Source organism: Triticum aestivum, chromosome 4A (genome assembly GCF_018294505.1).
Source record: "Triticum aestivum cultivar Chinese Spring chromosome 4A, IWGSC CS RefSeq v2.1, whole genome shotgun sequence".
In the NCBI taxonomy this organism is placed as follows: domain Eukaryota; kingdom Viridiplantae; phylum Streptophyta; class Magnoliopsida; order Poales; family Poaceae; genus Triticum; species Triticum aestivum.
The window spans coordinates 710017248-710030571 of record NC_057803.1 but is presented as its reverse complement, the minus strand read 5'-3'; the positions used below and the strand labels follow the sequence as shown (position 1 = coordinate 710030571).

At 50.4% G+C, this 13324-nt stretch overlaps 1 protein-coding gene and 2 pseudogenes across 1 annotated transcript; 2 read left to right on the top strand and 1 right to left on the bottom strand.

The window, feature by feature from the left end:
* The first annotated feature begins 836 nt into the window (after positions 1-836).
* On the top strand, positions 837-2126 carry LOC123083296 (cilia- and flagella-associated protein 91-like; annotated as a pseudogene).
* An 889-nt stretch (positions 2127-3015) lies between these two features.
* On the bottom strand, positions 3016-4906 carry LOC123084358 (ankyrin repeat-containing protein At5g02620-like; annotated as a pseudogene).
* A 1035-nt stretch (positions 4907-5941) lies between these two features.
* Positions 5942-11083, top strand: LOC123083294 (ankyrin repeat-containing protein At2g01680). Its single transcript, XM_044505369.1, has 3 exons — positions 5942-6302; positions 9044-9529; positions 9638-11083. The coding sequence occupies exons 1-3, from the start codon at positions 6104-6106 to the stop codon at positions 10891-10893; spliced, it is 1941 nt and encodes a 646-aa protein (XP_044361304.1). The 5' UTR covers positions 5942-6103; the 3' UTR covers positions 10894-11083.
* The last annotated feature ends 2241 nt before the right edge of the window (positions 11084-13324 follow it).

The window sequence follows — 13324 nt, the reverse complement described above, 5'->3', positions numbered from 1 at the left end:
CGTGGGAGTGAACAAACGCTGCAGCTATTTGTCCTAGCAGTAGCGCGTCCGGGCACGCATTACTGCTAAGCAATAGCTGCAGCGCCTTATTAGTAGCGCGCCTACCCACGCTACTAGTGAGCACAAAACCAACGCTACTGCTAGGGTTTTCCCTAATAGTGATGTGGTGTCATTAAATAGTTCGTGCGGATACAGTCATTGCTATTGTTTGCCGGTCGTGGATTTGATCCGTTTGGGACTTTTTTTCTCTCGCCTACGCATAGCTTTGGTCTTATATGACTTTGCTGGTTATCGGCTTCTTTTATTATATGTCTTGGTGTTGGTTGTGTACATCTTATCTACGCAGAGGCCAGGCGTGTGCCCATAGTATTCATATCCTCTTGATGCTCCATGTTGAGCCAATAAAATTCATCCTTTATCGAAAAAAGCGCGAACCGTCCAGCTAGCGTACGCGCAGCATGATGTATGTATCCATGCGGTGCTCGATCCGGGCGTTTATGCTTGTGATCCTAGTTAAAACCAACAAATACTTTTTTTTGGCATATAATAAGCCAAATAAAAGCTCAACAAAATAACCCCAAGGGTGGCAGAAGAAAAAGCTTTGCTTGGGTGCGTGCCGGTGCTTGGAGAAATAACTGCTCCTTCCAGTCACGATGCTTCAGAGTCAGTGCCTCCATTAGCAGGAAAAAAAAGAAAGAAAAAGAGCCCAGCGGGGTTAGTTAATATTTTTCTTTTTTGAAGGCTGGGGTTAGTTAATCATGATCGAGCTTGACTCTAAATAGCATTGTCTAGCGCATAGCGTCACGGCCTTCCCGAATCTTCCAGAGACGTGTGGCGCCCCCTCCCCCAAGCAAACCGGCCTCCCATCGAGAACGTACTCACGACACCAAACAAAACCGTGCGAAAGCCAGACATCAACCGATTTCCACGTGATCGATCTCAACATCCCCAGCAATGGCCTCCCGCCGTGGCTTCTATAGCTACGATCATGACGACGGCTTCTTCCATGGCTTCGGCGCCACCGAGCCGGCGGCGCGTCCGATGCCAAACAGCGGGTCGCCGAAGAGTTGCTCGGACTGCTTCGAGGTCGAGGTCACGGGCCCCGACTCGCCAACGGCGGTTTCGAAGAAGCCGGCACCGTCAGCGGAGGAGGCCGCGGTGAGGTTGCAGGCGGCGGCGCGCGGGCTGCTCACTCGTCGCATGGTGCGGGAGGTGCACGCGGTGGAGCGGCAGGCGGAGGCGTGGCCGCGAGGGTGGCGGCCGAGGCGGAGGCGCTGCGTGGGGACGCGAGGAAGCGCATCGGCCTCGGGGAGGAGCTCATGCGGTTGCTGCTCCGCCTCCGCCTCGACGGCGTGCGCGGTGCCCGGGAGTACCGCAGGAGGGTCACGCGGCGCGTGCTCGCGCTCCAGGACGCAGTCGACGCGCTCGAGGCCGCGCCCGCGGTGGTGACCGCCGATGCGTCAGACGTTCAGGATGAAGAGGACGAATTAGAGGATGGGATGGAGCCGGAGTTGCCGGTTGAAGATGACACCGCAGCGGATCCTCTGGCTATCGAGACAACCGACACGGCGGCGATGGAGGTTGATGCTGTGAGTCCCTTCGTTGTCAACGAGGCCGGCCAGACCGAGACCGAACTGGTCTCCGAAGTGGAGAAGGACTCGGAGGAGGAGGGCGAGTGGGAGATGGTGGCCACGGGGGACGGCGACGTGTCCACCGACGAGGAGGACCCTGCACCGCTCAAGGCGCTGCAGCAGCAGCAAGAACAGGCACAGGAGGAGAAGAAGACGGTGACCACCGACGGGCTGGATGCAAAGAAGTTGATGGGGATGGTGGTGACGCTGTGCGAGCGGAGCGCGCAGGAGTGCGCCCTCATCGGGGCCCTGGCGAAGCGGGTGGACACGCTGGAGCGCGCCGTCCGGCGAGTGGAGGTGGCCGACCGACGCAGGGGGAGGAACAAGAAGACCAACAAGGATGGCGAGAAGAACACAACAGCGACTAGATATCATAAATAGCTTCTACTAGCATGAGATTTTTTTTCATTAACTTTTAGTAATCTTGCATTTGTTTCAATTCCGTTGATTGTATGAACAAACTTACATCATGTCGGAAAATTTCATTAGTTTCAATTGATTTGTGTGATGCTTGAGCTTTCAAACGTTCAGTAGAGGAGCCGAGTCAGCTAACTGTTGTGCATCCTTTGGTTTCAGTGGAATCTCTTCAGCAAAGTAGAGGGTAACAGCCATACAAAACAGAAGGAATGCTTGCACGATAGATAATTTGTCAGCTTACTCTTTTGCCAGCAGTGCGCTTGTACAATTATATTGAGAGCTTCGAACACCTAGGTCAAATGCAGAACCTCTGAGAACTTACAACTGCAATTAAAAAAGCTGCACAGACTAATTCCATAGCAAACCAAATGCACCTTCTCGGACGCCATCATCATAAGCTTTCCTTTCACTCGCGTTTCCTTCTGGGTCACCGTGATAAACTTCACGCCCCATCCAGTCGGTGTCAAAAAGGAAAAAAGGAAACCATGACACAGCTGCAAAACAGATGAAATGTGATGAACACCATCAGTTTCCAGCAAAAGAGACCATCAGCAAGCAGCTGATGCACACCTATCTATTTAATCCATTTTTATAGCGTACCCATGTTAGGGCCATAACTAAGCACAGAGTACATTCCAAGAGGCAGATGCCTCATGCTGGGAAAATATCTGGAGCTCTGGGAGGTGCTCCCGTGAGAGCTCGGCCGTTGGATCACAGATCCAAGAGCTCATGGGAAATGATACACTTTTTTGCAAAAAAATCCTTGCAGAATCTAAAAAATGCACGCAAGTACATCAGCTATAGCAGCTCTTCGTATGCCGTTGGATCTGAGATCCGAGGGTCCAGAAGTCCGTATCATGGGAGCAACTATGCTCCGGTATCACAGGATACTCTCCCGCCTCATGCTAATGAATATTCAAAATATTCTTCTTACATAAAATGTTTCATCTCCATTCTTGCCGCATGGTCACCGAAGTGCTAAGACCGTGGTAACGCCCACAAGCACTACAACATAAATTTGCAACCCTGAACAGAATTAGGTTGCGCACGAAAACGCCGACGAGTGGATATTGCTGCACGACGACACGGTGACGTCCTCTAGAGCCACATTGCCACAGGTACTTGGATAGTGTGCGGGACGACACCCGAGGGCTGACGAAGTGCGAGACCACGGCTAACAGCACGAAAAGGGCATTACGTATGATGTTGTAGGCGATGCTGCGGACCGCCGCCGTGCTCGTGACGGCGGCCAGGGCCGCGTAGAACGCCAGGACCATGCTCACCAGGGACAGCCACAGTCAGTGCAGCGCTGCCGCGAAGTTTTTCCACGACCCGGCAGAGCGCGACGCCTTGCCGTAGAGGAGCAGCACCACCAGCACCACCGCGAGCACGGAGGTCACCAGGGCGAAGGTGTCCAGGATGAGGAAGCACTTGAAGATGGCCTCGTGCTGGAGGACCGCCATGCCTTTGATCACCTCCTCCCCCTCGGGATCGGTGCCGCCGTCGCTCTGCTCGTACGAGCCGGGCAGGTTGTTGGCGGCGGTGAAGGCGACGCTGGCCGCTGGCGACAAGGACGGCGATCACCGCGAGGCTGTCGGACGTCTTCTCTATCGCCTTGGTTATGTCGTGGCTGTCCCATTGCTGCACGCGGTCCCGCCTCTCGGGACGAGACTGCGCTCCGAAGGCGGCCAGCGTTGCCACCAGGCTGACCATGGAGAAGAAGCTGGTCGACCTCACGGCGAGGTCCAGCGGCGTCTCGCCGTCGTTGTTCATGACGTCGTCCCGCACTTTGCCCTTCCCCATCAGGGCCTCGGCCACGGCCGGCGCGCCCGCGGCCACCGCCAGGTGGAGGGGCGTGTTGCCGTCGCCGTCCTGCACGTTCAGGAGGCTGCGTAGCGTCCGTTTCTTGATCGCCAGCCGCACCACCTTGAGGTGGCCTCCCCTAGCCGCGGCATGCAGGAAGGTCCCGCCGCGGTCGTCCCGGAGCTCGGCGGCGTCTGGGCAGGCTTTAATCAGCGCCTCGATGACGCGGTCGTGGCCCATCCCTGCCGCGACATGGAGAGCGGAGAGGCCGCCGGAGTCCCGCATGCGCACCACGCATGGCGGCACGGCGCGTAGGATGGCACCTACGACGGAGACGCGGTCACCGGTGGACGAAGCAAAATGAAGCGGAGTGCTGCCAGTGTCGTTGACTTGGCTAACCAGGGATGGGCCACATGGCATCCACTCCAATAGCCGCCTCACCATTTCTGACAATGTTCAGATCGATGGTATATGATGTATGAGCCGAGGATTAGCAAATCTGCGTGCACTTTGAGAGAGCCCATGGATCAAGGAGAAGCTCCCTAGCTAGCTAGCTCACCTGAGCCCTGGAAGACGGCGGCGTGCAGAGCATTCTGCGAGCTCAGGCCGGCAGCCGACGTGTTGCCGCACCTGGTCGTTATCGATCTGACAGCTGGCGCCGACCTACTCATCACCGCCAAGTAGAGCGCCGACACGCCGGCGTTGTTGACCTCAGAGGCTAGCCCCGGCGCTGCGGAGACCATAGCCTCGACTGCTGCGCCATGGCCGAGCCTCGCCGCCAGATGAAGGGCCGTGTTCCCAGCCTCGTTCTTGCACCACAAGGTGCTGTCGTCTCCGCCCTCGCATGAGAGCCGGACGAGGAGGGACACGGCCTTGCCATGCCCCGCCCTCGCCGCGCAGTGCAGAGGTGTGTCCAGAGTCGAGTTTCGGGAAGAGAGCAAGCTCCTGTCCCCGAAGCTTGCGAGATCGTGGATGAGCTTGTCGTGCCGGTGCTCCGAGGCCAGATGAAGGACGTTGTTCCCCTCCGTGCTGACCTGGTGTATGCGTGAAACAATTCAAGCATAACATGGGTTCCGGCTCTGCCATGTTTTTGTAATTTATAAATTTGATTTGAATAAAGTGTGTGACTAGGTCTCAGTTGACTGGGACTTAATCAGGGGCTGAGTGGCACGGAAGCGCTCGCCGACACCGTAGCAGGCGTCCAAACGGTCAACTATGTGCGACGAATTTGACAAAATTCATCCAAAATAGCTCCAAACATGAACACGAAATTAAGCATTTACGGTCGACGAAACTATAAACCGGTTGCCTGAATGAAAACATAAGATCGATGTGCATCTTTTTTGTGTGGAGCTTATCTCAAATCGAAGTATCGTTGTGTAGATCGGAAGGGAGGAGGAAGAAGAGGATTAGAAAGAAGATTAATGGAGGTAGGGGAAGATAGCAGGTACACGGTGTATACCAGGCCGCATCCTCTTGTGCAAGAGGACCCACCAAATGTGCTCGAGATGGCTCGACTCAGCCTGACTCACTGTAAACGGTCAATTTGGCCGTTCCTAGCGGATCTGGCTGGGGAGTGCTTTAAGTTTCGTGCGGACCAACATTTGTATGTGACCTATAACCAACCAACAGCTCGGAAACACCCCACGCGGGCCTGGCTAGACCTAATGCAGACAACCAAATGCATCTGTGGTGAATATCAGCCGAGGCCGGAATATGGCGCGGTCATCGACGAAATCAAATCCAGAGCAGCCAGTTTTATGTAAGTTTTCTTTTAAAGGTCGATTAGTTAATGAGGAAGCTAGTAAGTTAGCTAGATTTTCTCTTTTGTTTGGTGAGGGTCGCCATGTGTGGCTTGTGCAACCATGACCCAATGTTATCCCACGAACTGTTTCTTTCGATGAATAAAGCGTTGATTTATAACCTAAAAAAGCAAGGCACTCAATTCGTCGACATAAGGACGTAGGCGACGACTCCGATATTCCACTCGTTCGTAGTCAAATTTCTACGCGCCGCGTTGCTAGAACCTATGGTGCAGATAGATACAAGAGCCCTGTGCGTGTGGTCTGTACTTGGCCGACATTCAAGTTCCATTGCTGTCCTCAGGACACGCAGGACTTGGCGACGACTTGCTATGCATCCATGGCGGCTCCTCTGTGAACCACGAGCCCGTTGCCAGACACTTTCAGCCATCCGTCGTGCATATATTCGCGTCCGCGCAGACCGGGTGACCTCACCGGGATAGCCAGTCGATGGACCTCTGGCATCACTCCATCCAGCTCAGTGCGGGTCCTGGCTCGCCGGCTGCCGCGACGGCGGCACAGCAGGGCGATGGCGGCACGATGAGCCCCGAGCTGTACCTTGCCCTGTGCCGGGGGAGAAAGAAGGAAGCCATGGCGCTGCTTCGGCAACAGCACGGTGGCGCCGCCGCCGCCGCTAATCAGGTTGCCGGTAATGTCTGCCTTAACTGCTAGTCTGCTACTCTTTTTTCTTTTTTTGGCGCATATAGTCTGCTACTAGCTGGATCTCCGGTCATCCTTGTGCACACATAATTGTCACTGACATGTTTTCGTACCTAGTGAAATAACTGAGATTTACGAGTGAAATTTCATTCAAACTGGGAACAAGCGTCTTTTAGGGAGGGAGCCCAGAATACCAGCATTTTATTCAACGAGATTGCTAAGTCTCAGATCCATGCTATATTCGTGGATCTTACATCGAGATCCGTTTATTTTTTTTTCTATTTTGTTGTGACATGTTTTCTTTTGAACACAGTACAGACCACACGCTCATATATAAATGCACCTTATGAATATACACACGCACTCTACCAATATGAGCACCTCCGAGAGACTACGCCAACATATATCCTTGAGATTGACGAAGTCATCAAAGGCGCCTTGTAGTTGACGGGAATGTCTCCTTTCACTAAACGCACGTTGGCGGAAATCCTGAAATAAATGCAGCAATAATGTGAGCACCAGGACTTAAATCCTGGTGGGCTGGGATATCACTGTCCATGTGACATAGACTTGGTTAAGTCTCAGTCGACTAAGACCTAGCCACACCCTCTAATTTATTCAAATCAAAATTTTATAAATTACGAAAACATGATAGAGCCGGAACCCATGTTATGTTTGAACTAGTCCTCAACCCGTGTTGCAGCACGGGCTAGGTAATTAGGGAGACATGCAACAATAGAAGTTCCAATGTCATTTAGATATTTCTTTATATTTTAAATTTTAGAGAATTATCATCTCTAATATTGGTATTTAAGACATACAGAATTTTGTTTTCTAAGAATGGAAAATATTCGTAAGAAATATTACCAAAGACACATTGATTTATTGGGTGCCATGCTTAAGGTGTTGGAATCCTTGTGGAAACAGGTAAATACATCTTGGATCAAATTACATCTGCCTGTGTCACGAAATTAGGGAAAAAAAACCTTTAGTGATGTATTAAATCTCCGATTTTGAAGTCTTTGACTCTAATGGTATAAAAACACCTTTTTATCATTCTTCGACCAATGTACTATTTAGAGATTATCTACCCAGCTTCTCCACTTTCTTGCTTAGAACACCATAGATTCTTTTCATTACCAATATATTTGTAAATATTTGTATCTCCATATGAAACTCTACGGTGTTGTTACCCATGTCTTGGAAAACATCTATAAACGCCATGTGCCGCGAACATTAAAAATTCAGATGATATACTCTGGAAATATGACGATAATTTTCATGATATTCTCGCACTCTTAAGTGTGAAATTGCAACATCAACGAACTAATCCTTCAAAATAAGAAAATGATGTGCTTAATGCTCACTGGAAGCAAAGTGAACCTGCCAAGGGAGATGCATGACATGCACTAATTAGTTGTGAAAGAGCTGTAAATTAAGTAATAATATTTGCAATGCAACATCGTGCACTGCACTATGCATGTATGTTAATCTAAAAATAAGAAACGTGTGAAAATAGAAAGTTAAATCACGCTCATATATTTAAATTGCACAACAGATTAACATTAGATGAAAATGAATAGAAAGCCAGAAAAAAGTATCGATTTTTAGAAATCCACAAATCTGTGGCACGTAAAATCAGTTAATTCCATTCCTTCGACCTGCAAGCTATTCCTCACCTTTATCAAGTAGAGATTGAAGGAAAACTCGCGTGAAAGAGAGCAGCAGGGGACCAAGCAGAAGCAGAAATTAGGGGATCAACTGTTGAAGACATGCAAGTTACTGCCCAACGACTCACACTTTGTTTTCAATGTCGGTTGTGCCACCGACTGGCCAACATATGATCTCCGATTACGGCTCCGAGTATACTTCTATGGTGCCGACAACATATCTAGCCGCTAGCTCCCCCCCCCCCCCCCCCCTCAAAATCAGGCATAAACTCTCTTTTTTGACCATGATGCTTGAGTTCCATCGTTTTTGTACATGCATGAATTTTCATTTTTTGGGGGATTGAGATGTGGACTCTTTTTAATGAGAGACCTAATAACTCTTTATTCACGTGCCAGAGATCTTCATATATGTATGTGTCACATTATTTTTATTTTCACAGAACTTAGATGTGCATGTTGGAGGCTCTTTTTTTTAGCTGAAGGACTCATTTTTCTACATGTGGGAAAAAGGCCCGTTCATTTTGTTTCTATAGAACTTAGATGTGGACGTGGAGGACTATTATGTAGCACGTGATGTTTTGTTATTCACATAACATCTTCTAATAGATCTATCCCTTGCCTTTTGAAAATCACTCGCTTTCTTAACCGTGAGGCTTGAGGTCCCTCTTTTCTGAACCTACATGGACTTTCATTTATTTTATTTATTTGGACTGGGATGTGGACTCTTTCAACGTGATGAGGCTAGAGGAGTTCTTTTTACGTGCACCAAGGGGACTTTTTTTTTGAGGATCTCAAGGGAACTCTTTTTTTACGTGGGGAAGAGGAACACTACGTGTACTCTTTAAAATTAAATTTCAAGCGAATATTTTTTTATGCAGCTTAAGATATTACGTACAATCAAATGGCTAAAGATTTATGAATTACAGATCTAACAGTTAATTAGTTAGCTTTTCTAGGATTAACGTGAAGGCTCGTATGGGACCTCTAATTATTAGTAAATATAAATATATATATATATGTTTATACAAGATATAAGATATAAGATATAAGATTGTTTCAGGCATACACCAGGTCAGCGCGGAGGGGAACAGCGTCCTTCATCTGGCCGCGGAGCACGGGCACGACAAGCTCATCCACGATCTCGCGAGCTTCGGGGATAGGAGCTTGCTCTCTTCCCGAAACTCGACTCTGGACACACCTCTGCACTGCGCGGCGAGGGCAGGGCATGGCAAGGCCGTGTCCCTCCTCGTCCGGCTCTCATGCGAGGGCGGAGACGACAGCACCTTGTGGTGCAAGAACGAGGCTGGGAACACGACCCTTCATCTGGCGGCGAGGCTCGGCCATGGCGCAGCAGTCGAGGCTATGGTCTCCGCGGCGCCGGGGCTAGCCTCTGAGGTCAACAACGCCGGCGTGTTGGCGCTCTACTGGGCGGTGATAAGCAGGTCGGCGCCAGCCGTCAGATCGATAACGACCAGGTGCGGCAACACGTCAGCTGCTGGCCTGAGCTCGCAGAATGCTCTGCACGCCGCCGTCTTCCAGGGCTCAGGTGAGCTAGCTAGCCAGGGAGCTCCTCCTTGAACCGTGAGCTCTCAAAGTGCATGCAGATTTGCTAATTCTCGGCTCATACATATACCATCGATCTGAACATTGTCAGAAATGGTGAGGCTGCTATTGGAGTGGATGCCATGTGGCCCATCCCTGGTTAGCCAAGTCGACGACACCGGCAGCACTCCGCTTCATTTTGCTTCGTCCACCGGTGACCACCTCTCCGTCGTAGGCGCCATCCTACGCGCCGTGCCGCCGTGCGTGGTGCGCATGCGGGACTCCGGCGGCCTCTCCGCTCTCCATGTCGCGGCGGGGATGGGCCACGACCACGTCGCCGAGGCGCTGATCAAGGCCTGCCCCGACGCCGCCGAGCTCCGGGACGACCGCGGCGGGACCTTTCTGCACGCCGCGGCCAGGGGAGGCCACCTCAAGGTGGTGCGGCTGGCCATCAAGAAACGGACGCTGCGCGGCCTCCTGAACGCGCAGGACGGGGACGGCAACACGCCTCTCCACCTGGCGGTGGCCGCGGGCGAGCCGGCCATCGCGGAGGCCCTGATGGGGAAGGGCAAAGTGCGGGACGACGTCATGAACAACGATGGCCAGAAGCCGCTGGACCTCGCCGTGAGATCGACTAGCTTCTTCTCCATGGTCAGCCTGGTGGCGACGCTGGCCGCGTTCGAAGCGCAGTCCCGTCCCGAGAGGCGGGACCGCGTGCAGCAGTGGGACGGCCGCGAGATAACGAAGGCGATAGAGAAGACGTCCGATAGCCTTGCGGTGATCGCCGTCCTCGTTGCCAGCGTCGCCTTCCCCGCCGCCAACAACCTGCCCGGGTCGTACGAGCAGAGCGGCGGCGGCACCGATCCGGAGGGGAAGGAGGTGATCAAAGGCATGGCGGTCCTCCAGCACGAGGCCATCTTCAAGTGCTTCCTCATCCTGGACAGCTTCGCCCTGGTGACCTCCGTGCTCGCGGTGGTGCTGCTCCTCTACGGCAAGGCGTCGCGCTCGGCCGGGTCGTGGAAGACCTTCGGGGCGGCCCTGCACTGCCTGTGGCTTTCCATGGTAAGCATGGTCCTGGCGTTCTACGCGGCCCTGGCCGCTGTCACGAGCACGGCGGCGGTCCGCGGCATCGCCTACAACATCATACGCAATGCCCTTTTCGTGCTGTTAGCCGTGGTCTCGCACTTCGTCAGCCCTCGGGTGTCGTCCCGCACACTATCCAAGTACCTGTGGCATAGAGGATGTCACAGTGTCATCGTGCAGCAATATCCACTCGTCGGCGCTTTCTTGCGCAATCTGATTCTGTTCAGGGTTGCAAATTATGTTGTAGTGCTTGTGGGCGTTACCACGGTCTTAGCACTTCGGTGACCGTGTGGCAAAAAGGGAGACGATGCATTTTATGTAAGAAGAATATTTTGAATATTCATATGACCTATGTATTTTATAGTATAAGGGAGATTTCCTTGTTTGGCCCTACTTGAAAAATGTAGTCCTGTATTTTGTTGAGTATCATGATATCCCTTCTAACATATTTGATCCTGAAAAATAATTTCATCTCTATTTGGTCCTCTATCTAGCTTTTCTTTTTATATGACATTTCCATCCATTTTTCCATTTGACGACGTTAACTGGCACGGGAAAAGACCATTGTGCCTTCATGTTCAAAAAAGCCAAAAGTTTTTTTGCGGGTGAATAACTTGTATTACTCAACTCATAGAATTACAATCATCAGCAGCTAGCTGGACAGTTTTCTCAGGACCAGAACCCAACCAAGTCATGGTTCTACCTTTGGTACGAGCAAAATTAGCTAGACTGTCACTAACCCTATTTTGGGTTCGAGATATATGAGTAATACATGATTCACGAAGACTCAAAATATATCTAATTTCAGTAACTATGGAAGAATACACCAATCTATCAACTTCTTTAGACTGAACAAGCTTAACTGCCACAGTGGAATCCATCTATATGGATATCGGACAATTGCTTCTCTGCAAGGAAAAGGAAAGACCCTCCATGCATGCGCACAACTCCGCTTCAAGAGCATCTTTGCACGAAAACAGTACTCGACAGGCTGAGAAAATGATATTACCATTGCTGTCCCTGAGCACCATACCTGCACCGGCAGATCCCTCGTCCGAGAATGAGCCAAAAGTTGCTTGACCTGCGACCGTCCCTTTCTTCTTCCTACAAGATGAATGTAAGATTTCAATTGAACTGGTTTAGGATCTGAACTCTGTCTATATGTATGTCTATCCACGAGTGTTGCAAAATTTACTCTGCATCTTTCAAAAGATTCAGTTTCACTGACGAAACTTGCACAAATATAGTAAACCCAAATGCATGTAAACCTGAAGACAATGCAAAATCAGACACCGACAACCAGTTCAGATGTAAGTGCACCATTGAAGGATCAAATATACCAATGGGGGGAGGGGTGGTGAATAGGCGGCTACCAAAATTAAATATTTTCCTAGTTGAATTTAGAGAGAAGTGCGGAAATAGAAGTTATCTAGAAATACAACTGTGTGATACACCCCTATATGATACGTCACAACTAACTTTTGAGCTACACAAGACAACACACAAGCAAGTAGAAACAACAGGTAAAACTAGGGCAAAGAGACTACCGAAGCGGTGGAGACGATTATGTGATCCAAAGTTCACACACCTGGGGTGTGCTAATCTCCGTTGGAGAGGGGGGAACAACAAATGCTCCCACGACATCAAATGTTTCACCTTCTTCTCCAAGAACCACAAGCAACAGATGCTTTGGCTCCCTTCCACTAGGGGTATCTTTGAGCAAGCCCCAACCCCACAAACAAGCCTGGGGCACAAGCACACGAATTGGAAGCTCCCGGAAACCACAACCGTCTAGGATTTCCCACAAACCCAAGAGTAAAAAGACTTGCAAGGATCTCGCAAGGAATCGATGAACTTGAGTTTTGATTGGATGCAAGTGTAGACTGGGTGCTCCTCTCTCTCTCTCTCTCTCTCTCTCAAAATATGGAGTGGATTCAGTGAGTAGAGAGGAATCGAAGTTGTAAGATTTTGGATCAATGGTGTGAGCAGTGTTGAGTTCATCCCCTTCCAAACAAGGGAGAAGGGGGCTTTTATAGTCAAACTAGATATCTTCCCGTTATTGCCCTCCTAGTAAAGTTAGATGCTCCGACCAAGTCGGATGATGTGACATAGATTTCGAGGCAACCTTCGAGGCTAGCCAGTGGCTACTGGACAAAGGTCGGATACTACCTCCGTATATCTGATAGATCCTCTGACAAGTTGGATACTGGTCGGACATTCCAACCAATGTCCGACCCTGGATCAGGAGCAGAAACAGATAGACCATGGGTAATCTTTCTCACATGAGTTGTGGATGGTATTTGACTTTATGTTCAACTCTAGACGAGATCCATCGCGGATCCTCCCTTAATAGCATGTCATACATACGACTCGAAAACAAGAAATTACCGGTGAATAAGGACGTGATGTCTTCTTTATCCTCTTTGCTTAGGGGTTTGCCAACCAACCAAATGTTTCACTCCAGAGATGTATACACTAAAAGATGCTTGAAACAAGGTTAGTCAACTAATCACTATGGCCTACACCAAAACATTCATTAGGGGTGGCTGTCCTTTCAAGCATAGATGCAAGTTTGAACAATAGTTCTTACAAAGAAATAGCCAAGTGTGATGCACCCTACTCGACATCAAGAATGATAAACACCGCATGGTGCATACCTGTACAGGGGCGTGCCCTGCCCAGCTCAAGTGGCACCATGGAGGTGGTGGCAAGACAA